At 39.5% G+C, this 27,580-nt stretch overlaps 5 protein-coding genes and 2 long non-coding RNA genes across 9 annotated transcripts; 5 read left to right on the plus strand and 2 right to left on the minus strand.

The window, feature by feature from the left end:
* Positions 1-698: 698 nt before the first annotated feature.
* LOC122639816 (kinesin-like protein KIN-12F) lies at positions 699-6,580 on the plus strand. 2 transcript variants are annotated; one of them, XM_043832805.1, is made up of 16 exons: positions 699-1,087; positions 1,233-1,370; positions 1,485-1,568; positions 1,701-1,826; positions 1,918-1,974; positions 2,062-2,115; positions 2,226-2,318; positions 2,531-2,626; positions 2,832-2,980; positions 3,349-3,498; positions 3,680-3,809; positions 3,902-4,918; positions 5,021-5,119; positions 5,204-5,353; positions 5,481-6,206; positions 6,295-6,580. In XM_043832805.1, the coding sequence occupies exons 1-16, from the start codon at positions 782-784 to the stop codon at positions 6,553-6,555; spliced, it is 3,636 nt and encodes a 1,211-aa protein (XP_043688740.1). In that variant the 5' UTR covers positions 699-781; the 3' UTR covers positions 6,556-6,580. The 2 variants fall into 2 exon arrangements, with proteins under 2 accessions (XP_043688740.1, XP_043688741.1); XM_043832806.1 differs by having other exon boundaries at positions 5,487-6,206.
* On the minus strand, positions 2,367-20,305 carry LOC122639826. Its single transcript, XR_006329579.1, has 4 exons — positions 20,221-20,305; positions 20,058-20,059; positions 20,010-20,017; positions 2,367-2,377 (listed from the first exon to the last, which is right to left on the minus strand). It is a non-coding gene; the product is annotated as an uncharacterized LOC122639826 (long non-coding RNA).
* On the plus strand, positions 8,797-11,346 carry LOC122639823 (chloroplastic import inner membrane translocase subunit TIM22-2-like). Its single transcript, XM_043832816.1, has 5 exons — positions 8,797-9,052; positions 9,829-9,893; positions 10,016-10,088; positions 10,169-10,222; positions 10,813-11,346. Exons 1-5 carry the CDS (start codon positions 8,893-8,895, stop codon positions 11,052-11,054), a joined length of 594 nt encoding a protein of 197 aa, XP_043688751.1. The 5' UTR covers positions 8,797-8,892; the 3' UTR covers positions 11,055-11,346.
* LOC122639820 (probable cytokinin riboside 5'-monophosphate phosphoribohydrolase LOGL10) lies at positions 12,393-16,497 on the minus strand. 2 transcript variants are annotated; one of them, XM_043832810.1, is made up of 4 exons: positions 16,267-16,497; positions 13,543-13,671; positions 13,164-13,348; positions 12,393-13,086 (listed from the first exon to the last, which is right to left on the minus strand). In XM_043832810.1, the coding sequence occupies exons 1-4, from the start codon at positions 16,471-16,473 to the stop codon at positions 12,756-12,758; spliced, it is 852 nt and encodes a 283-aa protein (XP_043688745.1). In that variant the 5' UTR covers positions 16,474-16,497; the 3' UTR covers positions 12,393-12,755. The 2 variants fall into 2 exon arrangements, with proteins under 2 accessions (XP_043688745.1, XP_043688746.1); XM_043832811.1 differs by lacking the exon at positions 13,543-13,671.
* LOC122639825 lies at positions 15,904-27,167 on the plus strand. The gene is made up of 2 exons (XR_006329578.1): positions 15,904-15,937; positions 27,037-27,167. It is a non-coding gene; the product is annotated as an uncharacterized LOC122639825 (long non-coding RNA).
* On the plus strand, positions 20,247-21,796 carry LOC122639817 (cytochrome b561 and DOMON domain-containing protein At5g47530-like). Its single transcript, XM_043832807.1, has 3 exons — positions 20,247-20,858; positions 21,042-21,296; positions 21,405-21,796. The coding sequence occupies exons 1-3, from the start codon at positions 20,247-20,249 to the stop codon at positions 21,726-21,728; spliced, it is 1,191 nt and encodes a 396-aa protein (XP_043688742.1). The 3' UTR covers positions 21,729-21,796.
* Positions 23,869-27,167, plus strand: LOC122639822 (40S ribosomal protein S8). The gene is made up of 5 exons (XM_043832814.1): positions 23,869-23,936; positions 24,078-24,150; positions 24,281-24,614; positions 26,355-26,524; positions 26,883-27,167. The coding sequence occupies exons 1-5, from the start codon at positions 23,933-23,935 to the stop codon at positions 26,965-26,967; spliced, it is 666 nt and encodes a 221-aa protein (XP_043688749.1). The 5' UTR covers positions 23,869-23,932; the 3' UTR covers positions 26,968-27,167.
* Positions 27,168-27,580: the final 413 nt, after the last annotated feature.

Here is a 27,580-nt window from a genome sequence, read left to right on the forward strand (position 1 = left end):
TTAAAAAGGGATCGTGGAATAAAATCTAACAATTGGGATATCATTATTCTCTTTGCCCCCATTGTACGAAGTCCAAAATACCCTGCTACTATTCTTGGAATCTCATCTAATCACTATAACAACCTATGAGTTTAGAGATTCTCTCTTATGGAAAAAGGAAGAAAGAGGGGAGCAAACAGAGTGTATCACAAGTTTCAAGTAATTAAAATGGGCAATGGAATCACCCTCAACCAATTCAGGTTCCTATTAGTCAGAAACCTTTTTCTGGGTCGGTTGTTAGGAATCGGCCGATTCAATCGATTTGATTCCAAATATTTGAACCCTGACAATGACAGAGCCAGACGATACGCTCCTGCTCAACCATTATTGGTCCCTACGGCTAGTTTTTTTTTTTTTGTTTTTTGGAACCCTAGGGTGATGAATAGTTCAATCAACCTCTCCAGCTATTGACCCAGCCGGCCAGCCCCCTTCCCCTAACGGCTATATTACTTTTTGAATTTAAGAGCGTCATCATGGACGGTGGATCGAACGGCTGAAACGAATTCACCTAGAAGGGTAATATGGTCAATTTAGAGTGATTCACCGAAGAATCGAAGATTCAAATCCCTGAAATCGAAAACCCATTTCTCATTCCTCAACGGCTCACGATAACAATAGAAACGTTTCTCTCCTCTTCCCTCTCTAACGTTTTTGAACCTCTCTCTCTCTCTCTCGCGCACGAACTCAGAACTCTTCTGCTCTCGATCGATAGGATCCGTTTCATCGTCAGAATTTGGAAACGATGAAACGGGACATAGAGAATGCAGAAAACCATCATTTTTTGGGAAGCATTTCAACCCAGTCGATCCGTAACCTTTTTCCTAGATCCGCCTCTCACAAACTGAAGATGAAGTCCAGCCTTTCGATATCAAAATTCGGAGGAGAAAACACTCCACCGCCAGATCCAAATGTCCAACACATCATTACTGGCCCTACCTCTCCTGTGGTTGCCAAAAAACCACTGTCAAAATCAGTGGTTTTCCAGAAAGAGAGCTCCCGATCTGGAGGTCAAGAAGAAGAGATAGTTCCCTCTGATCCATCAGTCAAGGTACCCTGGATCTTTTCTCTTTCCTTTTGTTCAACAAAAAGTTCAAATCTTAGATTTTGTTTAAGCTTTCTCCCCCCCCCCCCCTTTCTCTTTCATGTTTGAATTTTGATTGAAAATTGTTAATTCTTTCTGATCTTTTTTCTAGGTTGTAGTGAGGATCAGGGCAGATACTGGGCAAGAAAAGCAGGAAACTTCAACTATTCGGAGGGTTTCTTCCAAGTCACTATCAGTTGGAGACCGGTTGTTTAGCTTTGATGCTGTTGTTGATTCAAGTTCTTCTCAGGTTCAGAACTCGGCTTTTACACACTTCAAAGCTTACTGGTTGTGTTTTTCATATTTTTTAGTTACGTTAAAGCCAATTTGGATAACTGAGCTGTTCATTTTTAACTTTCCTCAGGAAGAATTTTTTAAGTTAGTAGGCGTGCCCCTAGTGAAAAACTCATTGGCAGGTTTCAACACTTCTATTTTGTCATATGGTCAGGTACTCAGGCTTTTATTTCTCTTCTGCCTTTCCTTCTTCCTCCAATTCCCTACCCCCAAAAATTCTCCATCTTCAAATTGGTTAATATGATTAGAGTTTGTCTTGAATTAACTTCTATTGATTTCTCATAAGACGGCAAGTGGGAAGACATACACCATGTGGGGTCCACCGAGTGCCATGGTTGAAGGCCATTCCTCTTCTAGTCACCAAGGCATTGTCCCTCGAGTTTTTCAGATGCTGTTCTCTGAAATACATAGAGTACGTGCAGCTCACTTCCACTTCTCATTGTCTCAAAAAAGAAAGTGAATTTCCAATATGGGTCAATGTTGATTTTCTGACTGTCATTCAGGAGCAAGAGAATTCAGAGAAGCAGATAAATTACCAATGTCGTTGTTCTTTTTTGGAGGTATCTTTTTTTACTAATATGTAGCTTTTAAGGAACTATCTTTACAGTGTTAGATGGTTCTAATTATGATTTTTTTTCTGGCTGCAGATATACAACGATCAAATCGGTGATTTACTAGATCCAACACAGCGGAACCTTGCGGTGTGCACTTCTGTTTTCTGTTCATTTCATTCTTAATCTTGTGTTCAATTTTTGCTAATTATTTATATGTAAGCTTTCATTGTTAAATGGGTTTGTTTCATTTGGACTAGATAAGGGATGATGCCAAGAATGGATTCTATGTTGAGAATCTAACTGAGGAATATGTGACTAGCTATAAGGATATAACACAAATACTGATTAAGGTATGGAGTAGCCATGCATCAGCCTTCATTTTTGTTTGGTTGCATTCTAAATTCATCGTCTGGAAATTCATTAGTTTTTCTTTCCCTTTTTGTTGTTTGTAACTTCAAATTTCACTTTACTGTGATTTCCTTGCGGGACATGTGTTCCTATGCCTTTTTCCCCCATGGTTTATATCATTATTAGTTGATTATAATTTTTCATTATGATGCAGGGACTTTCAAACAGAAAGGTTGGTGCAACGAGTATAAATTCGAAGGGCTCTCGATCTCATATTGTTTTCACTTGTGTCATTGAATCCTGGAGTAAGGTATATGTGAGTTTTACAATAACAATCAACAGAGATGCCCCAACATTGGATTTGTGTGGCTGTGTATGGACAAATTGTTTGTTATAAATACAGTCATAATAGATATTTTGAAGTCGTATTGTTGAACTATTATACTGCCCCCTTCCATTTTTTTTATATTTTTCATACAATTTTCATGCCAAAAATTCCTCCAAAATTGCCACAGGGTACCTCATCAAAATGCTTTGGTAGCTCAAAGACAAGCAGAATCAGCCTCATTGATCTTGCTGGATCAGAAAGAAATAAACTTGATGATGCTGGTAGACAGTATGTAAAGGAAGGAAAACATGTAAAGAAGTCTCTGTCACACCTTGGGTATGACTCCATATTCATATCCATTAATATTTACCAAGTTACTAGTTATCCCACCAAGTTGTCATACCTAGTATACTTCATGTTAAAATGCTTTACCAAGTTATTTTTGAACAATTTCTCTTGAGGTGATTGGGGCATCTGAAGAATTATAAAATTTGGTAAGTCAGGAATTGGAGGTGATAACGATTCAGCTGATGTGATGCTTAGGATATTTCTCTGGGAGATTTTGGTGCGGAAATGTCCTAGCATATACAATTTACCTGGTGCTGGTGGATTAATAATCATGAGAACGTATATGATAGATACAGATTCTTGTTATGTCTTCAAGTGAGTAGGTAAGGTTGATTGAATTTTTTTTTTTCCTGCAGGAAATTGGTGAATATTCTGGCAGAAGGTGCTCAGTCAGGAGAATCTAAAAATATTCCATACAGAAATTCCTGTTTAACACACTTACTAAGGGAATCCCTTGGTGGCAATACCAAACTCACGGTTATTTGTTCCATTTCCCCAGATGACAGGTAATTCAGAATTAGATTTTTCACTTTCTGTTGTCTTTTTGGTTCTTTTTTTTTGGGTGGGGGGGCGGTGGGTAAGCGGTATTTGTTGAGGTATAAACAGAATCCTCACTAAATGGTTGATTCAATGTCATATTGTTTTCCTTCTATTAATTTTCTGAAATGGTCATCCTTGTTGAAACAGATGCAGAGTTGAAACCCTGAGCACATTAAGATTTGGACAGCGAGCAAAAGCCATTCAGAATATGCCAGTGATAAATGAAATAACAGAGGATGATGTTAATGGTCTGAGTGATCAGATACGTCAATTGAAGGTGTTGTCTCCACAGGACCCTACACATAAATTATCTATCAAGGTTTAGTGTTCAGCACAAGATTATAGACTAAGCTGTGTATTTTGTTACAGGAAGAACTTATAAAAGCAAAGTCAGATGTACACTGCTCAATTGGGACAAAGAGTGGATACTATAAGGGACAAAATGCACGTGATAGTTTGAACCAATTGAGGTTAAGTCTTAATCGTTCTTTGATCTTACCCCGCATAGATAGCGATATTGAGGATGATATAAATGTTGATGAAGAAGATGTAAGGGAACTAAGAGACCAGCTGGACAATGTGCATAGTTCCTGCAAGAACAATTCAAGAGAGCCACCTGACGACAAAGATTGCATCCAGTTCTCTACCTTGGAACAAAGTTCTGAGCCTGACATTGAACTTGATACTGGTGCACTGCTAGAAGAAAGTAACATTGAAGAACCCCATTTGAGAAAGTTTGAGAGGGAACTACCTTCTACTGAAAATGATGGGCATGTGGAGAACCTTCTTGCTTGCCCGGACACTGCTACTACCACTAACTCTGCAATCAGAAGCAGTCTTTCAATCAGACCAGGCCGACAATCTCCAGTCCTCGAAGGCCCAACCTTGTCTGAGTCACCTAAAATTGCAGACACCCTAAAGAAAAGCATACCCACCTCATCAAACCTTTTTGCCAGTCAGAATTGTGGGTCAGAGAACCCGAAGTTCGATCAAGAGGTCCAAAGACAGTCACTTAAAGTAGGTGATCATAGGCACTCCTCTTTACGGTCAAGTAAGATATTTGCAGGTCCCACAGAGTCCTTGGCTGCCAGTCTTCAGAGGGGGTTGCAGATTATTGACTATCATCAGAGAAGCTCAGCATCAAATAAATCTTCAGTTGCCTTATCCTTTGAACATTTGACACTGAAGCCATTTCAGGCAGTAGAAAAAGATGATGCTGGAATTCAAACAGAGCCAGAAGTGCAAAAACTGGACACACAAAAATCTGCTTCTTTCCTTTGTACATCTTGCAAAAGAATGGGATTCAGTGGCTCAAATCAAGTCCAGGATAGCTTCAACACGTGGATTGTGCCATTCAATGGAGCAGTGATTCCTGAGGGGCCTAAGGTAAGTTTGTCTTATTTCACAATCTTCACACACACAGGATTATTATGCAGTTACTTGATTAACAGTCTTTATTTTAAGTTTTTACACCTTCTAAATCGTCAGGATGCTGAAAAGCTTTTGGAAGAAGCCAGAAAGAGGGAGAAGGATCTTGAAAGTCTTTGTGCAGAACAAGCAGCTAAAATTGACCAACTAAATTGTCTGGTGAGAAATTCTTGTCCACTACAAACCATGGGTTTTATCCATACATCATGTTTTGCATGTTAGTGATAATCCAAAATTATGCAGGTTGAGCAATCCAGGTATGAGAGAGAAAATAATTCCATCGTGCAACAAAATCAGGAGATTGAAACTTGTCAGATTAAGGCCTTAACAAATGAAATTGTACCAAGTGAGGAACTTAAAACTGGTTACTCATCATTAGAGGATAAAAACAAGGTATATTACTCTTCAGCAGTTTCTTTTCTTTCCACTTTATGAGATGGATGACTGCCTCAGATATATTTCATTAATCTTGGTTTCTTTCAATGTATTGCTCTTAAGTTGTAATTGCTGATATTTGCAGCTCCTGGAAGAGTTGGATCCTGAGTACAGAAATACATTCTCTAACACTAGTGAGAGGGAAGTACTTCTGAAGCAAATTCAAAGTTTACGAAGCAAGTTGCAGTTATATATGGATGCAGCTGCTTCTATTGAGTCCACTGAAAAACAGAATAGCTTTCACTCGTTGTCAAGATCAATCCATTTGAGTAGAAGTGTAGATACTCAAGATAAGAGTGAGGAAGATATTGAGAAGGAAAGACAAAGGTGGACAGAAATGGAAAGTGAGTGGATTTCATTAACTGATGAATTGAGAATCGACCTGCAAGCAAACCGTCAGCATGCAGAGAAGGTGGAGGCAGAGTTGAGAATGGAGAAGAACTGCACACAGGAGTTGGATGATGCCCTAAACAGGGCTGTCCTTGGCCATGCTAGAATTATTGAACATTATGCAGAACTACAAGAGAAGTATAATGACTTGCTTGAAAAACATAAGAGAATCATGGAAGGAATTGCAGAGGTGAAGAGGGCAGCTGCAAAGGCAGGAGGCAAGGGTAATTCACGCTTTGTCAAATCCCTTGCTGCAGAGCTCTCAGCCTTGAGAGTAGAGAGGGAAAGAGAGAGGGAACAATTGAAGAAAGAGAACAAAAGTCTTAGAATTCAACTTAGAGACACTGCAGAAGCGGTTCATGCAGCTGGAGAACTCCTTGTGAGGCTGAGGGAGGCAGAAGAAGCTGCATCAATTGCAGAAGTAAGTCAGATATTTAACTACTTTATCAAATACTACTTTCTGCATCAATTGTACCAGTCAATCACATATTGTTTTTTGATGGGTGCAGGAGAACTCCACAACAGCTCAGCAAGAGATTGAGAAGTTGAAGAAACAAATGGAGAAACTGAAGAGAAAGCACAAGATGGAAATGGTCACAATGAAACAGTATCTTGCAGAGAGCCGGCTGCCGGAATCTGCATTGAGACCATTATACCATCAGGATTCTGATGTAGCAGATCACTGCTCCACAACAGCATTTCTCAATGATGATCAAGCATGGAGAGCCGAATTTGGACCGATATATCAGGATTGCAGGGACTTACAGTAGTAGAGTTAACAAGCACAACAGACCAGAAAAAAGAGTGTTGCATCATGCATGCGCAGGGATGGGACCCAACTTGGGTCCAAAGCACATGCATAGACATTTGGTTATTTGAGGTGGTATTTGCATTTCTCTTGATTTGTTTCAGATTCTTTGAATTAGGCTTCCATAGTACACTAGCAGCTCTCTCTAAATGTTCAGCAATTTCAGGTTAAGGGTTTCCCACCATATCAATAATACTTTCATTCGATATGATCATTCTGTTTAGGAATCTCCACCTAATGGTTTTGTAAGCGCGGCTTAGCCAGGGACTTGATTACAAAATTTATGCAGAATTGCATGGTCCCTTCAACCTCCATTTGTATTCAGTAATACATACCAAGAAGATACCTTGGAGGCTTTAGTTAATGAATCTGGTTTTTAATGGGCATCGATCCAAAGCAATAAAAGAAAAATTAAGAGATTTTGAGATTTAAATTTGACACACGACATGTTCAAACCACTCCTTGGAAGTCCAACAATTAGATTCGCCACATCATTTTTCCAAATGATAAAACTAGATTTACTTGTTGAAGAGAATTTTTTTTCCCTATCATTGAACTTGTGGTAAAAGATCCTCACAGCTCCAGTGTCCCAACACCTTTTGCACGTCCCCCCCCCCCCCCCCCTCCAAAACGCCCAAAACTGCACACGGGTGTTGGAGAGGGGGGGGGGGGTAGCCACAGGAAACCCTTAAATAGGGATTAAAGAGTTACTCTCAGATGGAGAAGCATGGCCATATATACGAGCCTAGGCGAAGGATTCCACCGGGGGGTTGTGGGAGTCCTCCATTCCAGAGGATTTACTTTGCATTGTAAATCAGTTTGTTCTTTATGGGAGAGTGTGCGGCCTATGCTCAGATACAGAAGAGGGGAGGTTGAAATGACCACCCATTCCCCATGAAAGATAGTAGTGACTGTCCTGTTGATGCCGCTATGCGCACTCTCATTGGCTCGTGCTAATAGTGAAGCCACACTCCCCCACAAAGAACTCTTGCTCTTTAATGCCCACAATCTCACATATGTTATAAGTGGACCCTAATTTTATTTTTTTTCTGATAATAAAAACCAAATATATTAGCTGAAAATTCATAGATTCATCATCTCCATGGAAAACATAACAATATTGTTTTCGCATGGCATTAGAAGCGAAGTGTTGCATAAAGGTCAAAATATTAGAGTCTATCAGTAATTTGAACAAAATTCCATTGGTCAGTGGAAATATGCAAAAGAATAGGGATGAAAAACCAAGGCCGTAAGTGTTGCATTTGGCGAAGGTAGTAGACAAAAAACTTTCTTATTGTCGAAAAATTATCCTCTTCAATTCTTTAAAGCTCGATGGTGCAGCAGTACTAGGTGGAGATGCCAACACATGGCAGCTCGGACACATGACAATGCTTGAATGTCTGAGCTGTCATGTGTCGGCATCTAACACTCCAAACTTCTTTAACCTTCACGATCAATTATTTACCCATAAAAAACCCTTCACGTTCAATTGGGAAGCATGACCAAGGCCTTTGTCAAGGCTTATCACATGAGGCTTCAAGAACTGTCTTGTATCCAAAAAACCTGCAACCCTCAATTTTTTCTTGGTCATGTGTATTTCGTGTGGGAGATTTCCGGTGCAGCTATGAGAACTTGCTTCTGTGCATGATCTTCTATGGTTAGTTCCAACTTCCAATGTTATTCCGCCTAAACCTGTCGGATGGGCCGATACCAATTGGTTCATCTCAGGTCGAATCGAATCAAATCGAACATTTATCAGTTTGGTTGTAATTTGGGTCTTTATAAAACTGATAGAAATCAAAACAAAAATAGGCCAACCAAAATTAAAATCCAAATCAAAGTCCAAAAGAAACCAAGGCCAGACTAATAATAACCTGATAAGAAATCGAAACCCCCAAAACAACTAAGATTATACCATTAATTTCCTTATGTATACATGTAAACTCGAAACCGGACTAACTGAACCAATAGTAGCCCAATTACAAATGTTATAAGAAACCAGAACCAATACCAAAAACTTCTTTGACGGTTCAGTTCACTAACAGTCTAAAACCGGTTCAGCTCGGCCAAAACCAGGACCTAAACCTATAAGATCTCACATTGTGTGGGACCATGAGAGGAACTTAAAACGAATGCATGCTCACCACGTGGCTCTTGGATTACCGTTGGATGTTCAAACCTTGAGTTCTGTATATATAACTGAAGAAGATAAAAAAGGCGAAGCTAACTTACAGTCCATCGCTTTGACAACTTGAATTTACATTCCAGTGGAGAGAGAGAGAGAGAGAGAGGAAGAAAAATGGCGATTGCGGCATCTCCAAACCCAGAGACAGATATGGAAACTAACCCTAATAACCCTTCCGATGGTCTGAATCTTAATGGTACCCCACTCGTCTGCCTTATGAGGTTCGCAGGCGACTCGGCCGCCGGTGCTTTTATGGGTTCAATCTTCGGCTACGGTTGGTTCATTTGTCTCTCTCTTCAACCTCTGGCTGAATAATTTCTTCTGCTTCTCGGTTTCTGTATTAACTTGTCTTTTTTTGTATCTGGTTCTATATTTAATCTTCTTTTATCTGTGTTGGAGCTCTTGTGTTTTGCATTGTCCAGGTACTTTTGTTTTGAATGATTCGATCTTTTAAGGGTTTAATTTTTTGCTTGTTTATAAATTTTAAGTTGGGTATACAGTTATGAGAATTAATTTTTTGTATCTGTGCCTACTAATTTGCTACAGTGTATGACTAAATGAGATTTTAGGGTTTATCTGATGACATCGTGATTGGGCTACTATGGGGGTTGGGGGGAGGGGGTTCTATGACTGTTGATACTATGGGGCTTACTTTCATAACCCACTTTCACTTGATATTTGGATAACCACCATTCTGATTCATAGTTTGAGGCCGCTGCTTTGTTGCATTCACAGTAGACTGCACCTAATTCTTGAGCCTAGATGGTAGATAAGCACTTTTGGTTCAATACCTAGGCTTATGAAATTTCATTAGCTAAGTGATGAAGGTACTCAACAGCGTGTGTCATTTGAAGGTGTTATATGTGCTGACCTCCTAATTGCGCCGGGGGGGGGGGGGGGGAGATTGTCTATAGCATTCAGTTCATATTAGCTTATTATATGCTTTTAGATACACAGTTAGGATTTATGCTTTTAGTAGTCAGGATGTACCTTTGCATATTGTTAATATTTTAGATCACTCATAAATGTGCTTTGGGGCATATATTTCAGGTTCAGGATTAATCAAAAAGAAAGGTTTTAAAGGATCTTTTGCAGATGCAGGATCTTCTGCTAAGGTAGTGGAGCTAAAACCAACTTATTAAATTGTAATTCCTGATTTTTTTTCTGTGATTCTTCTGTTACTTTGCCAACGCTGGACTTTCAACTCAAAATACTTGTCTTCCACTGTTCCTATCAGACATTTGCAGTTTTATCTGGAGTTCATAGTCTGGTTGTCTGTTTCTTGAAGAAACTGCGCGGAAAAGATGATGGTAAGGGGTTTGCCATGGAATTGTTAAGACACATGCATGGTTTCTCAAATCTGATGAAATCTCATTGTTCTGACATGTAGTCATAAATGCGGGTGTAGCTGGATGTTGCACAGGCCTTGCTTTGAGTTTTCCAGGTACTTGCAATCGCAATCTTTGCAATTGGCTGTATGTATAATGCACATATCAGCCTCATTGTGGCATATTTTCCTTTCAAGGCTGGTATGTGATTTTGATGTCTAATAAGCATTGCCAGCCACAGAATTTTTGTAGCTGCGTATATATGCATACTGCATTCTTTGCTTGCACTTGCCTTAGTCGTGTATACATGTGCAGCAGTTAACAAGCTCGGAATTTCATCTGCAGTTGAAAATGTGACTTGTGTTGTCAGATACTTTTGTTGTTTGGTGTCTTTGGGTTATTGTCACAAACAAAAACTAGCAATTAGAACCCTAACGTCATGAGAATCTTGGAGGAGGAGCAATACAAGGGCCAATCAGCTGTCTGAAAAAATAATTTGTATTTCTCAATCTCTTATTTAACTCCAGCTATGATACCCTAAGACATGTCGGTATTGGAATTGTAATGCTCCTTTGAAGACTCTCATGATGCTAGCAGAACTCAAGTAGCAACTAGCACCGATGGGTATTTGTAACAAGTGCACACCTGCGCACAGGTATGAAAGCAATCAAACTGGTTTGAGCTATATTAACTGTTTCTTATGCAGGTGCACCACAGGCTCTTCTCCAGAGTTGCCTTACCTTTGGGGCCTTCTCTTTCATTATCGAAGGGTTGAATAAGCAACAACCAGCACTAGCACATCCACTCTCAATGAGCAAGAGCAGCTTTACTCATAATGTTCTTCCTCCCTTAACATTTCCGCTTCCCAATGATCTAAGAGAAGGCTTCGTTTCATTTTGCCAATCCTTAAAACAACCCAAGAAGGGTGGACATCCATCCACCAGCTAGAAGTCACTGGTATACCTGGCTTTCTCAGGGGGCAAAAGTATCTCTCGTGGGCAAGTGCCATCTACACATCCATCAGTGGATTGGGAAGCGAAGGCATTTATGCCAATACACCAGAGGTATGGGATTGATTTCAGATCTGATTTGGTAGCGCTGTGCCCATTTCTGTTTTAAAGCGGGCACTTTTGTATATTGAGAGGGAAATGTGGAACATCATTGTAAGCTGAATAATGGAATAGGCTTCTTTCATTTTGATTTTGTACCTTTCACTGAATCAAAATGCCAATTAAGGGCTGGTTATGCACTTATGCTGTTCTTGGATTATTCAATCGTTAAAGAAATATTGATTAGTAATTCGTCGAGTTCTTTAAAATCAGTGTGACTATTAGTATATGTGTGGACTTCAGGTGGGACTTCAAAAATGCAAACTGGGTAACCAGTAAACTAACTGGAGGCCAATTTCCAGCCAAGCCTTTATATGGTTCCGGAATTGTGAATGTTAACCTCTAAATCCATAGTTTACCACTGAAGCCACAGCCCACTTTTTGCCGTTTAATAGCTACGAGAGCAACTGTGGGAGTCAACCCAAAAAAAATAATAATAATAAAACTGGGGGTTACAGCTTCGCAACCTTGATTGCCATATGCAACAAGGGCATACCTCACTGTAAAGAATTTATGTTGGTATTTAGGCAGGGTTTTAGAACATGTAATTGGTCTGAAAAAACCTTCGAATTGGCATAATCGAGGAATACTCCAATGGTTCTGGTGATTTTATCCAGGAATTGATCGTATCAATTTGTCAGAAATCGGGATTAACCACCAATTCCAATTTGAATCAGCCAGATTCACCAATTCTTGAAACCCTGTATTTAGGGTTATGCATAAAGCCTGCACAGAGCTAACTAGAAAGCATTCGATCTCATCTTCACCAATCAATGCACAGCTCTGAGTGTTTACATTCGCATGGTAAGCACCATTCATGTTTGGCTTATGCTACGATGGAAGGAATAGGGAATGAAGTTAATTAGTCTAATTTTTGTTTAAAACATGGGAGAGTGTTTCCTGCCCTGTAGCATAGGCTACACAGGCAGGCGAGAGCCAATGATTCCAGTTAGCGTTCCTAAACCTCCAGACAGGAAACATTCTCCATTATAGTTTTAATGCAATAGCAAATATATCCATTCATCCTCTGAAGTGCAAATCAGACCAAAGATAACAAGAAGAATGAGGACACCGACCCATGCAGTCAATGCCAATGAGTCCAGTTATCAACCAATTGTATCATGGAATACACCCAAATGGACGAAAACACAAACACACACACACAGAAAGAGAGAGAGAAGCAATGTCAATCGTGCAAATAAGCGCTAAAAGACCATTAACATAAACAGTTGCCTGCAGTGTATAGCTTGGCCAAAGGGGAGTCATTCTCCTTTTCAACCTCCAGAAGTTTTGGTTCCAGACTAAGGTTTTAGAGGGATCGAGCAGAAAGCTTCATCTGTAGAGCATATATTTCTGCTCTACTTCAAGAACTTCCTCTCTTGACTTACATGAACTGTCAACCCATCATCTTTTGTAGCCTGTGAGCACATATTCAGCTCCTTTTACTGCTTCAGGAACCTGGTGGTTTTATGAACTCCTCTTTGAGATATAGTTCCATAGCCACTTTGAATCAGAACTTTTGCTTCCCTTTGATTTGCATCTAGTTATAAAACTTTTCTAAGTACTCCAAAGCTTCAGAATTGTCATTGCAGACCTTCCACAATGATGCAACCTCTCCTTTGGAGACAGTTCCCCAATCCTCACAATCATCAAGAAATCCAAGCAGCTTTGAATAAAATGAATCATAATTCATTAATAAGAAAGGAACAGGGAGCTTAGATCCTATCCTTTCTAGCTGAATCAGGGTTAGAACCTCAAACATCTCATCTAGGGTACCAATACCACCAGGTAGAGCAACTACAGCTGTACGATCTGCAGCAGTATTTCTCACTGCAGCATCCACAAGCCCATGTTTCCTTGCAGAGAAAAACCTGCATGTTATGAGCAGTTCACATTAATTACTACTCTAAAACCTTGTTGGTATGTCTACTAGTATTTTGAATTTGACCTGCAAGTAAGATAAGTTTCAGAAGGTAGGTATGGATGGAAGTTTGTGGCTGTCCATTCACCAGCTTCTCTGCTGATTTTAAATCCACCAACCAGCTTTCCTGCTTCAAGAGCACCTTTAGTAACAGCATCCATGAGACCAGGACCAGCTCCTGTCCATGAGGTGCAGTCCAAAAGGGATGCAATCTGTTGAAAGAAGTTCCATAGGTTCACATTCACCATGAAATAAAGTCTGCATTGGCTAAACTGTAAGTTATAAAGCAGATAAATTTTTATGATTTATTCATAAATTTGAAAACATCAATACCTTGACAAATATCTACAGTCAAAACACTTTAAAGGAACATCAGGGGGAAAAGATTCAGGATCAAGTGACTTGCCTCTCTCCCCAACTCCATTGCTTGCACATAATGTGGATGATCTGGCCCCATTCTTGAAGAACCCAGATAAACCACTCCCCTCCCAAGCTTTTGTATGAGTTCGTAGCATCTTTCTATCTCTTTCCTTACCTTTTAAGCCATGAAATCACATTATTGGAAAACATTATCAAAAGTTCATCCTGCTTAAAAAATAATTCAATATATTCACAATAGAGAAATGGCTTTTCTTATTAACCACTTAACAGAGCAGAAAAAACTTATGCAAAGAAAGAGAACGAGCAAAAGAAAAGAACTATACTATTTCTAGTGCTCCTGTAGTCTTTTAGATAAATTCCAGCATCAACGATTGTGGGAAGTGGCTGAAGTTCCCAACCCTAGTCATGGTAAATGCGAAATCAAAACTGAAAAGAACTCAAAATAGTTGGGGGTGTGGAGGTGGAAGGACATTCCCAGAAGAAACATATCAGATCCTGTGGATGGTGCAGACAAAGGAAACACAGCGATGCACCAGCAGGGGACCTTATTTAGATATCAGATCCTTTTTGGTTTAATGAATCACAGTGAGCCCCACAAATGATGTGGCCCATTAATTGGAAATCAGAGACAGACTACTTGCATTGGCCGCATTGGAAATACTAGCCAAGTAAGAACTAGTCCTGAGGTCTAGGTTCAAATCCCACCTTCATTTCCTCACACCCTCCCTCCCCTCCCCCCCCACCTCCCCCCCCCCTCCCCCAAAAATAAAAAAAAATAAAAAAAAAAGAACCAGTCTTGAGAGTGATTATCCTCCATGCTTTTATCCATCAAGTTCTGCATCTTATTCAGTTGGGAACTTCAAAATTTTCCATCCAACATCCTGAGCATATTGGCCTGTGGCTGGCATCTACTCTTGGAGAAACTCTTTCCCTTCAAAACCTAAAACAAGGTCATCCTGAATCTATAAACATTTCTGCCTCGCATGGATAAATTGGGTCACATACTCAAATCATTCTTCTTTATCTATAAATTTTCAAAAAAAAAAAAGATTGAACCTTAAACTTCCTATGAACATTTATGATGGTCTGGAGTCTTCTCTGGACCAGTAGGGCATGGTCATTACACCAGAAACTCAGATGTATGTCAATAAATGAACCATGCAGCAAAGTTACACCCCATCACAAGGCGCAGGCCCTCAGATCCATTTTCAAACATTCAGACAAGCATACTCCCCATGAAGACTAAAATGAAATTATGACCACTGTTGTTTAGCATCCATTAGTGCCCTAATCATCCACTTAGCGTTTACCAAATCATCTTAGTAGCTTACACCATGAACTAGTCCCAGAACAATGCCTAAAGTCTTCTGAAGAAACATCAAAGCCTTATCTCCAGCCCAGACATTAAAAGCAAAACAAAGGCATATTTACGGCTCCCAACACACCTCCAGATTTAGCTAACATAACACATCAAATCCAACAAGGAGAAACTTCTTAACTTTGTAAGTCACTTTGTATTATAGCAAGCCTGTGATCACAAAATTCAATTGCCAGAGAACCCCCACGGTAGGGTATTGTATCAAGTCTACACCAGGAATTCCTCATCTATAAAGACTGGTATAAAGTCGCAAGGTCCAAAATGTAACAGAATAGAATCACGATGTCTCCCAAATAGTAGGTTGTACAGGGAAAATATGAGAATATGAAGTGATGCATTTAAATTTTTTTTCAGCTAAATAGTTTTATTGTTTCTCTCTTTCTCCTTTATTTATTTGTTTCAGGAGCATGGTTCATTTTCTATTTTTACCTGACTGGAAAGAGGACAATAGTTGAGGGATTTATGTTTCCAAACTGGCATCCAAACAGGCACTTTTAAGTCATTCACTTTTCCCATCACTCGTGATATCAAGTTTCTTTCTATTGATGTTTCCTGGGGATTCAACAGCCATGCTTGCAATTCAAATGCTGATTGAACATTTCAATTGATGCATGGGTTCAACCAGGGATATTCGTATTGAATGATAGACTTTTGATTTTCCAGTTTAGCTACACCAATTAGCAACAGATTCAATTTATTCATTTCCCATTCTCCCCTCTTAAGAGAGAGAGAGATCTGATTCTATTAAACCTCTTATATAGGTCGACTGAGAAAGTATCTATGTGAATGATTTTCTTGCAATCACCAGGCAAAATTAAGAAATGTACAAAAAAGTGCAGTTCAAATATAGAGCATCATGAACATGATACGTACTACAAGGAAGAACTCTTTTCATAGGTCATGTAAGTATATTTAAGTAACACTAAAATGATTTGTTCAATAGCATATTCAACCTGCTCTGCAGTTTCCAAATTGGAATTTTTTTTATTTCCCCCCACCCTTTTTTGGGTTTTGACTTTTTTTTTTTTGGGGGGGGGGGGGGGTTGAAGTAATGCAGGTTGATGTTACAGATGTATGAAGTTATGGAAAGTGGAAAAGAAGATAACAGAACTACATTAAGCCTGAATATGAAAGAGGATGGAAAATAGCAAAAGGGAAAAAGGTTTTACTTCAAGGTACTCCTGTTTTCAAGTTTCAAAAGTGAATTATAGCTAGCTTGGATTTCAACAAATGATAGAATGCAATTGGACTAACACTTGAATGGGTCTTCATCAAAATTAAACAACTAACAAAAAACCATAAAAAATATATATATATTCAAGAACAAAAGGGTATTTAAACGTGCGAAGAAAAGGCACGAAATGGGACTACCTCATTCGCGCTTGTTCTCTCTTCAAAGTCAATACACTCGCGCTTGCAAAATAAAAGCCTTCCAGACGCTGGCCCATTCTTTGGAAGTTCAAGTTTGGAGCTTTGATTTGCCCCATCATTGACAAAATGAAATTTCGCCATTCCTCTATTATGAGCACAGCGGAGAGAAATCTGCGAACCCACAAAATCTAGCATTGAAAATGCCATTTTGAGTTCCTACAATTTCCGGAGATTTCTCTGAAAATATATTAGTAGACTCAGACCCTTCAGCTTGAATTACCAACTCCGATGTACAGCAAAAGTCAGAAAATCTCTCTCAACAACTCAACTCAACAAAGCCTCATCCCAACCAAATGGGTTCGGCTAAACGAACACTACTGTATCTATTCGCCATTCAAATCTCTCTCTCTCTCTCTGGAAACATATTTCTCTTTTCCCCTCTATTATGGAAGTTATTCCTGAAACTTATTATCTGATTTCCTGAACATAGGAGAGAGATGGTGGGTATAGAGCATCACATTCTATTCTGGTGCCGATGCTTGCAAGTTGAAAGTGGGGAGGTTACTTTTGTCTTTTCATGCACCCAAAAGTAATAAAACTTTCCTCATTTCCAGCTCAACTGTCTTTCTTTGTTTTTCTTTTTTTTGGTTTGGGTGAAGTTTTCATATAAAGCTGTGTAAGCATGCACGGTCGTGTCCCCTCTCACAAAGAGTTGGAAAAGTCATAAACCCCCATCCTCTCACATTGGTCCGGTTTTTGGTTGGGTTGGATTGAGCCAAACTGAATTTGGCCCAATAAGGGAACATTTGGTTTCGTTCGATTTTCGATTCATTATGGTTTTTATTTATTTCGACTTCCTGTTATCTGGCTTTGATCTGTTTGATATCGAACTCGGTACAATTCGGTTTTAGTTTACCATGCATGTATACATAAACAATTGTGGGAAAAACATGGTTTTTTTTTTTCCAGTTTTTTATTGGTTTTGTATCGATTTTCAGTTTCAGTCTGGTTTTTGATCGGTCTGGTACAATCAATTTTCAACCAACGTCCTAATACCCCAAACTGAAGCATCCTGATAGTTTGCCCTCGTCTCAGAGAGAGAGAGAGAGAGAGACATGATTTTCTGATCGATGCTCAATTTTCAAGGACTTTCTTTCTAGGGGATGGTTTCCCTTCACCCCGGCCTCAACGAAGGAGGTATTCCTTTGCCGCGGCTGATAAAGGGGATGGGATAGAGATCATCATGAGCGGGAGGGCATCATAGACCTTTCATCCTATAGGTAGAGTCCGAGAGTGTGGCCTACACCAGCAATCCCATGTGTCTATCTCTCTCCTCCACAAACAAGGGGGCGTAGGTGTCTTATCATATGAAGAGGAGAGAAATAGACTCATGGAAGTACTGGCATAGGCCACACCTCAGGACAAAGTTCTTTTTCCCATAACTTTGTTACTCTCATTTCCTCTCCTTCCTTTTGATGCCTAACAAAATGATGCATCAGAATATTAGAATTTAGAATCCTCTAATCAATTGATCTCTAACCTCATATATCTCCAAGGAGCTGTTTGGATTAAATGTTGTGATGCCCTTGCTCATCTTCTAATCCCTCAATTAACAATTGTGATAAGAACACTAATCCGTATTTACCAAAATATAATACCATGCCTTGGAGGTCCATTGGTACCACCGAGTGGTGAAGGAAGTCCTCCGCCTCCCTTCATCGATGGCCATCACTATGCTTGGATAGGTGTCAAGGAATAGTGAAGAGTATTTTGGACCTCTAACATATAGGGGGAACAATAATGACCTTAGATTCGTGGATGAAAACTTTTCCGAACTTAGCTAGCAATTGTCATTTATCTTCAATAGATATGTTTTATTAGAAAAAAAAAGGGTCGTACACACTATCAATATGTACCACCTTCTCATAATCTCTCTCATCCACTTCCCCACTTCCCCATCTGGCACGCTCTTTGTTTTCCTCGCCACCCTATTTGATGAACGGCCTGATCTTCTCCCCCAATTGGTTGGGCACATAGATAACAAGGCACACGGACAGGCGGGCAGTGTGTCGATCCCTTGCCTTTTTTTTATGTAAAAATGATAAATGAAAATCCCTTGCCCTTTTTATATAACCACATATGTAATTTATTATATTAGGCCAAATGTTCTCTGTGCCAAGGGCACAGGATGCACCTAGACACATGGGGAGTGGACGAAATTACCGTCCATCCTCCTAAATGGCTGAAATGACCGTCCCATGTGTCTCGACGCAACCTACGCTCCATGGCAGAGAACATTCGCCCATTGTATTATTACAATTGTCAATCAGAAGACATTTGTGGTGGTTGAGGACTTTGACAATTTGAGATCCCAGAAGAATGCATGTCCCACCTCAAACTTATGTCATTCCAAAAGAGATAACAGAAAAATTAGGTGGGGGATTCATTCTAGAAAACGTACAAGGCTCCATAATAAGAGATTAAAAGTCCAGGAAAACTGCCTATGTATAGAATCAACTTCCTTCTGGTCTTTAAACTGGTACCTAAAATTGTCAAACTTACAACTAAAGTAAATTTCTTTTTTTAAGAATCTTGAATTTAAGGAAAGTGAGATAGATTACTTTGGGAGATTACGTTATTGTATGTGAAAAGAAAATTTAAAAGTTAATTTGTAGTATCTTACACGCAAGGATATGAGAAACAATGGTTTTAACATGTCACGTTGAAGACAATTGTTAGCAGAGTTGGTTGGTACCCTATGAGTAGAGTGTTGTTTCCCAAGAGGAAAGGATACCCACGTAATGTTCATGAGATTAATCGACCAAAACGAGTGAAGCTTCACCAACTACGGCTCAAATATTGAGAAATATCACCCCACGTTGTTCTTGAGGGAAAATTTTCTTAAATGGACACATCTAGTTTTGCCATGTGGAAAAGTGATGCAGTGAATTTAATCCATAAAAATTTCGGAGAATAGTCTTGATGTGTCAAATTTTAACCACAAATCTATTCATCTACTCTCCATCTAATATTTTACCAAAAAAAAAACTTTCCATCTAATACCATACCTGTTTTGTGTATACATGGATATTATTGGAATGTCCATGCATAGCGCAAAAAATAGTCTCACATTAGATATGAATAGATGAATGGAAAATACGAGGGGTTTGTAAGGATTTTAGCAATCTTTCCTAGCTTGATTGCTAGGTTTTTAGGATGAGTTTGTTGGGACCATTTTGCCCTTCCTACAGGCCTACACAATCACTTCTGTGAGGAAGTGTGAAAAAAGAAACTCCATTAAAATCTTGTAAGAAAGAATTAACAGAATTATGAACCCTGTACAAGTTCCAAGTCTTCCGACGAGGAGTAAGATAAGGACTTAGGAGCAGGTAAGGACTAACGAGCAGTCCCGACTCCGAAGTCTTTCTAATGGAAAAGTAGCCGTAGGGGGCTGATTTCTCACTTCCGTGTTCCAAATTTAATGGTCAAGTGAGTACAAGAAGAAAGATAAAAAGAGTGGTTGAGCTCTGGCAATTAGGGGAATGGAGGGACTAGAAGGGAAACTACAGAAGAAGAAGATTTTTAAACGAAGAACACAAGCAAGAGGAAATAAGTCAAGAACACCTGGGATGTCCTTTCCTGTCCTGACTGTTTTATCTACTTCTGAACTTAACCAAAATTTCTGTACTTCCATTCACGACTAGTCAACAATTCTCTTCATCGATCTCCCTATTCTTAAATACCCATTATCCTTCATCATTCTTCTTCGTATCCCTCCCTTCCCCTCATACATCTTCTTGGGAGTCTTGTGAGTTCTCTCTTCCTAATCATTTTGATCCTCAGGTACCAGGGGAAAAAGGGCTTGAAATTTATACTTCTCAACCCTTTTTCTTATCTGGGTACCCTCAATTTCCCTGTTCCAAGCTTTCTCCTCCACTGAAAATTTATTCCAACTTCTAAGGGATCATTCATCATTCACTATGGCTACAACTTTCAAACCTGTTCTATTGTTCTGCGTTCTTATATCCCTGTTTTGCTCATCCTCTGCTCAGTCTTGCTCCAACTACATCTTCTCCAGTAGCAACAAAATCTTCAGCAAATGCAACGATCTCCCTGTCCTCAACTCTTTCCTTCACTGGACTTACAATTCATCATCTGGAACCGTCGATATCGCCTATAGACATACTGGAGTCTCTTCATCTCGATGGGTTGCTTGGGCAATCAATCCCGAATCTACTAATATGAAAGGATCTCAGGCTCTGGTTGCTTACCAACTTGTTGATGGAAACATGACTGCTTACACATCATCTATAGACAATGAGGAGCCATCTTTGCAGCAGAGCAGCCTGAGTTTTAATGTCGCCAATCTCTCAGCAGAGTTTCTGAATAACGAAATGATAATCTATGCCACTGTAGAGCTTCCTAACAATAGCACCACCGTGAATCAGCTCTGGCAAGATGGTCCACTTTCAGGGAACACTCCTTTGAGTCATCAACGTACAGGTGATAATGTAAATTCCAGGGGGACTCTTAATTTTCTGTCCGGAGATTCCACCACTGCTTCAGGAAACTCGAGAGCCAGAAGAAAGAACGTGAGTACTCAATTTAAAGATCAAAATAAGATGAATGATAAAGTTCACTACTTCACTTTCCTTTTTAAATCTTTCTAGATTGATTTCTGTAAATACCCAGATCCTATCATTATTGGGTTCTCAAATTCCATCTCTAGAATTATACTCGTCTCTCATTAATGTAATTTATATGGATTTTTTCAGGTTCATGGAGTATTGAGTGCAGTCAGCTGGGGAATTCTAATGCCTATTGGTGTCATTATAGCTAGGTACTTGAAGGTGTTCAAGTCTGCAGATCCAGCCTGGTTTTATCTCCACATTGCTTGTCAATCCTCTGCATACTTAGTTGGGGTTGCTGGATGGGGAATAGGTCTCAAACTTGGTAGTGAATCTTCTGGCCTTCAATATAATTCTCACAGAAACATTGGGATTACCCTATTTGTTCTTGGCACACTTCAGGTACTGACACATCTCTTTCTCTTTCTCTCTCTCATACCCACCTGGACCTAGCTAATCTCCATTGATTCATGAGTAGCTTTCTAATAGAAATGTTTTGACTTTTGACAGGTGTTTGCTCTGCTTTTGAGACCCAATAAAGATCATAAGTACAGGCTCTACTGGAACATTTACCATCTGTCAACTGGATACTGTGTCATAATCCTTAGCATCATCAACATCTTCAAGGGCTTTGATATTTTAGACCCTGAGAAGGAGTGGAAGAATGCCTATATTGGTATTATTGTCTGTTTGGGCATCATTGCATTGATTCTGGAAGCCATTACTTGGTTTATTGTTCTGAAGAGGAGGAGGTCCATAAGCACAGAAAAATCTCACCAGGGTGTGAATAGGGTGAATGGGGAGAATGGAGAGGGTGCCAGACCAGGAGTGTAGATTAGAGAGAGAAAGACTGATGTGGGCTCTGTCCACAGAAGTTTTGTGTTTTTTCTCTTGCTATTTATTATTATTGCTTCTCTTTAGATTAGAAGCTATTCTTTCTTAGGTTGTGTTTTGGTCTGAATTCTCGCAATAGATTCTTGGTTTAGAACACATTCTGAAATCTGATTCTTTTCTATTTTATCGTGTCAGAATATGTTTTAGACTCAGAATCTATTCTGAGAATACATACCAAATACAGTGTTACGAGTGTAGAGTGTTATTTGGGAGATGGTTATCATGCCCCTTGGGATGTATGTATTTATCTACTACTGTACATTTGAGATTTCTCCCATTTTATACAGAGGTTTTCTTACTTGGATCATAAACTAGGGCTTCCCGTGGATCGATCGATGTAGTTTGAGCAATGTCAACTGAAAAGTTCCAACAAACCAGACAGTTTTTTAATCTGTATGAATTAGGAGAGTTTTAATTAATCTATAGGGGTTATGAGTAGTGTCTTTTGAATTAATCTCAATTAATCACAACATGAAGCTTAACAGGACTGGGTCTGTGTTGTCTTGGTAGATATATATGATCTGGGCTAAGAAGTCCCTTTCCCCACCTCTTTTACCAATGTTCAGGAAAGAGCATCTGCAAGTATTGAGAAGCTCTTAACATTAAAAGAAAAAATAAACACATTGTAGAGTAATTGTAATTCATTGATCAGAAAATTTTACCCATGAGAACAGATACTTTAACAAAGGCTGCTTTCTGACTACAGGACCTTGGAATTTATAGAGAATGTTTAGAAAAACCATTTAAAATATGGATTTGGGTCCTCTGTAGCGCGATGCGACACAGTGTAACGCACATCCCACAGCCCACAGTGCTTGGGCATGCAGCCCAACACCCAAGAGGGGGGTTGGGCTGCATGCCCAAGCACTGTGGGCCGTGGGAAGTGCGCTACACTCTGTGTCGTGCTACAGAGGAGCCCGACGCTTTAAAATATAATGGATGTAATTTATTGCCCCTTTTCTTATTCTTAAAAGTTATTTAATACAATCTTATGTCAAATGACAGGATTTACCCTCATTGAAGAAAAAAAATATGGTATCCTAAAAAGGCAAAAATGTAAAGTTACAACTTAATTTACCATTTTTATTACAATTCTCAAAAATAAAAAGGTAATTTGAATATGATCAAAGAGATAAAGAACTTTGACCAGAAGTGTGTCCTATGCCAGCATGCCCATGAGTCTATCTCTCTCCTCAATAGAGAGAGATACCCAGTTGGTTATTATGTAATGCCTGCTTGTTTGCTTGGTGCTCAATAAATCAAAAAGACCTGAAGTTAGAGAAAATGAGAGAATAGATTCCATACGCCTTTCCATTCTTTGATGGTCCACTTTTCTTGAGCCAAATACACCTGTCTCCTTCGGGTCAAACCAACCATTGAATGAGAAATCTTTCCAAGTTCACCAAAGGGATATTATGTTTCTTTTTAATACTTTCAAAGGGATAGATAATGAAGTGATCGACCCCACTATTGTGCCGATGCCATATCCGTGATATGGTACGTATCAAGGTTAAAATGATTAAAAAAACCCGTTTTTAAAGGAGAATAAGGGACATATTTGTTTGATACAACTGGTCTGTGTCGATACCAATTCGATACTGTATTGATTCCTAGGTTGACCGATACCTGTTCCGATACCATGCAATAAAACCATGATTAGGGCCGGGTTGGACTGAGCCGAGCTAGGTAGGATTGGGCCTGGGCTGAGTTAAGAGAGCCTAGGGTTGTTGCACCCCTATTAGTCTACAATGCAGTCAAAACTTGGGTTAGGTATGTTTGATATGCATTCTTGAAATAGATTTGGAGTCTAAAATGCATTTTGAAGTTCAAATTTTATTTTATTTTTTAATTTATTTAGATGAACTGTTAAGAAAATTCTTTAGTCTGTAATTAGGCCTGCGAAATTCGGGCCAGCCCGCTACTAGACCCACCTTAGCTGGGCTGATTTCGGCCCAATCGGTTGGGCTGAAGTGAAGGTCAAGATTCAAGAATCACAATAGGGACAGCAGTAGGGTTATAAGAAGTGGCTCACCCAGCTTCCTTTCCTTCTCTTTGGCGAAGCTGTCGTTACTAAGCGAGGAGTTGGAGCCGCTGAACACATATCTTCCTCGACCTTTCTCGCTGCAACAAGCCTACAACCAACAATGGGTATTTCTCGCTGCATCGTTTATTCGATTTTTCTACACCCACTTCACCATTGAGTCCTCTCTGTCTCTCTCTCACCCTGAGGGAGTGTCGTCAATCTGTACTATTGTGATTCTAATGGCGAAAATCGTTTTCTGTGGACAGGTATTTCTCGTGATTCCATGCACAAGAGACGTTCCACGGGAGGCAAAAAGAAAGCATGGAGAAAGAAGAGAAAGTAAGCTCTTCTTTACAAACCCTAGTCAGTAATTTTGTTGTTCGTTTACATTTTTCTTCGTTTCCCCCCTTTGTATTCTGTTAAATGGATTCTGAATTCATATTTTATTTAACCGTCTTCATCTTTCAAGGTACGAGCTCGGGCGACAGCCTGCGAACACGAAACTATCAAGCAACAAGACGGTAAGGAGGATTAGGGTGCGAGGAGGGAACGTAAAATGGCGTGCCTTGAGGCTTGACACGGGAAACTACTCATGGGGGAGTGAGGCGGTTACCCGCAAGACTCGTGTACTGGATGTGGTCTACAATGCTTCTAACAACGAGCTTGTGCGTACCCAGACCCTGGTGAAGGGTGCAATCGTTCAGGTCGATGCTGCTCCCTTCAAGCAGTGGTATCTTCAACATTATGGCCTCGACATTGGCCGCAAGAAGAAGCCTTCCGCTTCCGCCAAGAAAGATGGAGAGGTATGGGCAACGGTTTACCCCTCTCTCTCTCTCCACCTCCCTCCCCTATATCATTTTAACTCAGTAGTTTGTTCTCTGTAATCAGTAGCTTTGATCTGTTTTTATTTCTCCCTTATAGGCTGTAATCAGTCTAGCTTTGATCTGTTTTTCCCTATTCTAATTCTTAACCACCAGTTTTACCATTCAACCTTAGTTACTCCCAGGTCTATGAGCTGTGACCCATTTGTAAATTTGATTCTTTCGGTACCTTACTGTAGATTTGTCATCTAATTGGACACAGACCAGTTGAAGGTCTTTCACTTTTCTATCACTATCAGTTGACTGTGGAAGTAATTAGCTTCCAGTAATTAATTTCCTTCGCATAGATGCACTCTCATATTGTGCTACTCTATTTCATGTTTAATCACTTCCTTCCAAGTCTCATAGCATGAGTCACAGGTTTCATCCTGTGATGATTGGTGAAATAAGGTTCTAAGCATCTGATGTGGCCACATACATTTTTGTTAACAAAAATTTAAATTAGTAGTGGGACTGCCCTCACATTGTAAATTTATTTTTTATTTTAATTTGATTGATAAAGAAAGAAATGCAAGCTCTGTACAAAAGGAACTGATTAGAGGTGGGAGTCACTAAAAACAACAATAGTAGAACTTACTGTATAATGCATATTAGCATATTTAATAACAGTGCACTTTCCATTTTATCTGCTATCTTGCCATTCTGTGTCTTGGAAAAACAACTTTGAGGAACAATCACTCATGCTTTTACTCTTGGCATTGCGAAAGAACACTTGTTTCAGTATTTTTGTGTAAAGCCTGTCATTGACGGGAATAGGTTGGAATTGATCTTCTAATCTATATGGAAGAGCACATGGTCTAATATTCCTAAAATTCTGCTCCCTCCCCCCAATACACTCCTGGTTCATAATTAGGCATTGTTTTGTTATTACTTGGCCTTTTTTTTATGTTTTTAAGTGTGATGGACTGAATAGTATAGACCAACAATATGGGTTTGGAGGGTACGTGGACATTAGTTTTTAATTGAGTAGATCAAGTGTAATTGAAGAATTATTTTTCAATACAACTCCCTGGGAAATTGAGATGGTGTGCCACCTTAGTGAAGGCTGTGCTTATTTCTCTTCTCAGTCGATCTTTCCTTCCCTCCCAACTTCTTTTCATTCTTCATATTTTCTTCTCTGTTTTCTTTCCTTATTACAGTTGCAGGCTGCTGGAATCTAGAAACCAGAAAGCTTTCAGCTGCTGGTGTATCAGAGAAACCCTTTAACCTTGGGCCTCTGCTGCATCAATCAAATCCTTGATTCCTAAATCCTAATCTTGGGATTGTGGTTTGGCTGGCTGCATCATCCCCTTCCAAATCATTCCTTCATTGGCTTGTTTCTGGCACTTTTAAATCAATGATGCAGATGAAATCTTAGCTACTATGGATGCATCATCAAAATTGTGACTCTGTTGCCTCCAGCCATCATCTATGATCATGTCATGTTTTCCGTGGTTGGAATCTGACATATGGCTGTGCGACATTGGTCTGCTTCATATTATCATTATGCATCTTTGCTTTCTTGTTTAGGGGTTTCTTTTGCCCATGGAAGCACATTACCCCTTAATTCCTGATTGACTTAGGCTTCTTATGATTTGGCAGTTGCTGTGCTGCAGCTGTTTTTATTGTAGATTTAGAGACATTGATTGAAACTAATGAAGGTTTTCCTGTTCTGTTTGATAGGAAGTTGAGGCTACAACTGAGGAGGCAAAGAAAAGCAACCATGTCCTGAGGAAACTTGAGAAGCGCCAACAAGAACACAAGCTTGATCCTCATATTGAAGAGCAGTTTGGTGGTGGTCGGTTGTTGGCTGCAATCTCATCTCGGCCTGGTCAATGCGGTCGAGCTGATGGGTATGTGATAGTGTTCCTATTTGTACTACTTTTCTGCCTGAATTCGTTAAAACTAAGAAATAATCTCTCAATGGAGAGGTATTGAACTGACAGCATACATTGTCAAACCTGTGGTGGGTTGTAAACTACCAGTAGATTGGATCAACTAGTACACCTATACCAGAATTAACCAATAGCATCTGAGGCATCTCCACATCCTTCACATTTTTGGGGTACTATTATATATTTTGGAGGATCCAAAAGAGTGTGTTGTTGAGATGATCATGATTTTGAATCTGGTTGCTTTTGTCTTGGAAGCTATTTGGTATAGGATTGTATGACCCTATATGTGCTTCTGATTGTGTTTGGCCTTGTGTAGATATATCCTGGAGGGCAAAGAACTAGAGTTCTACATGAAGAAGATCCAGAGGAAGAAGGGGAAGGCTGCTGGAGGTGCTGCTTGAGTTTTTCTTTTTCTGTTTCTTTTTCATATACTTTGTTTTTGAGCTTTCTCTGTTTTTTTTGGGCGGGAGGTAGGACATATTTTTGCATTTCTATATATCAAGTTATCAACTAACTCGGCTTAGATGCTCCTCAGTTTGAACTTTCCCCTCCTTTTTTGGGGAAAATTTTCCATTGAATTGCTCAGAACACCAGTTTATTACCTCTTTGTTATTGAAAAAAATCACTTGTAACAAAATAGATACAAAATTGGCAAAGGTAAGGTTTCCTCAGCCCGTTGAAATGAGCTTATTTGAATGGTCTGAATATCTGCCATGTGGTAGATCGGATGAGGCTCTGGGAAGACCTCACTGTCTCCTACAGTCTTACCTACCGTTCAAGTTTCATCCCAAAAGGAGTTCGCCAAGTGACCAAAATATATGTAGGGATTATGGGATGGAATTTGACTGAATTAGGTTCTAAAATTTCAGATATGTTTAATTCAACTCTGTCCCTGTCCTGCATTTTCTCTAAAATTTGACATGTGTCTAGTAAATGAATAATGGATCAAGTTTCCCTCCACCCGCAATGGGTATTTTGGAACATACAAAAACCTTGGGAGGGGTTTGTGAACCC

The sequence above is a fragment of the Telopea speciosissima genome, chromosome 9, assembly GCF_018873765.1.
Source record: "Telopea speciosissima isolate NSW1024214 ecotype Mountain lineage chromosome 9, Tspe_v1, whole genome shotgun sequence".
NCBI classification, from domain to species: domain Eukaryota; kingdom Viridiplantae; phylum Streptophyta; class Magnoliopsida; order Proteales; family Proteaceae; genus Telopea; species Telopea speciosissima.

What these genes read in the sequence shown, in the direction of transcription:
- LOC122639822 (XM_043832814.1), top strand. An exon ending in CCGCCAAGAAAGATGGAGAG is followed by an intron (nt 24,615 to 26,354) that starts GTATGGGCAACG and finishes TCTGTTTGATAG; the next exon opens with GAAGTTGAGGCTACAACTGA. An exon ending in CAATGCGGTCGAGCTGATGG is followed by an intron (nt 26,525 to 26,882) that starts GTATGTGATAGT and finishes GGCCTTGTGTAG; the next exon opens with ATATATCCTGGAGGGCAAAG.
- LOC122639817 (XM_043832807.1), top strand. Translation starts at nt 20,247, where the DNA reads ATGGCTACAACTTTCAAACCTGTTCTATTGTTCTGCGTTCTTATATCC. An exon ending in CGAGAGCCAGAAGAAAGAAC is followed by an intron (nt 20,859 to 21,041) that starts GTGAGTACTCAA and finishes GGATTTTTTCAG; the next exon opens with GTTCATGGAGTATTGAGTGC. An exon ending in TTGTTCTTGGCACACTTCAG is followed by an intron (nt 21,297 to 21,404) that starts GTACTGACACAT and finishes GACTTTTGACAG; the next exon opens with GTGTTTGCTCTGCTTTTGAG.
- LOC122639823 (XM_043832816.1), top strand. Translation starts at nt 8,893, where the DNA reads ATGGCGATTGCGGCATCTCCAAACCCAGAGACAGATATGGAAACTAAC. An exon ending in GGGTTCAATCTTCGGCTACG is followed by an intron (nt 9,053 to 9,828) that starts GTTGGTTCATTT and finishes CATATATTTCAG; the next exon opens with GTTCAGGATTAATCAAAAAG. An exon ending in ACTGCGCGGAAAAGATGATG is followed by an intron (nt 10,089 to 10,168) that starts GTAAGGGGTTTG and finishes TCTGACATGTAG; the next exon opens with TCATAAATGCGGGTGTAGCT.
- LOC122639820 (XM_043832810.1), bottom strand. Translation starts at nt 16,473, where the DNA reads ATGGCATTTTCAATGCTAGATTTTGTGGGTTCGCAGATTTCTCTCCGC. An exon ending in AGAGAACAAGCGCGAATGAG is followed by an intron (nt 13,672 to 16,266) that starts GTAGTCCCATTT and finishes ATGGCTTAAAAG; the next exon opens with GTAAGGAAAGAGATAGAAAG. An exon ending in GAAACTTATCTTACTTGCAG is followed by an intron (nt 13,087 to 13,163) that starts GTCAAATTCAAA and finishes CATAACATGCAG; the next exon opens with GTTTTTCTCTGCAAGGAAAC.
- LOC122639816 (XM_043832805.1), top strand. Translation starts at nt 782, where the DNA reads ATGAAACGGGACATAGAGAATGCAGAAAACCATCATTTTTTGGGAAGC. An exon ending in TCATTGAATCCTGGAGTAAG is followed by an intron (nt 2,627 to 2,831) that starts GTATATGTGAGT and finishes AAATTGCCACAG; the next exon opens with GGTACCTCATCAAAATGCTT. An exon ending in TCCATTTCCCCAGATGACAG is followed by an intron (nt 3,499 to 3,679) that starts GTAATTCAGAAT and finishes TTGTTGAAACAG; the next exon opens with ATGCAGAGTTGAAACCCTGA.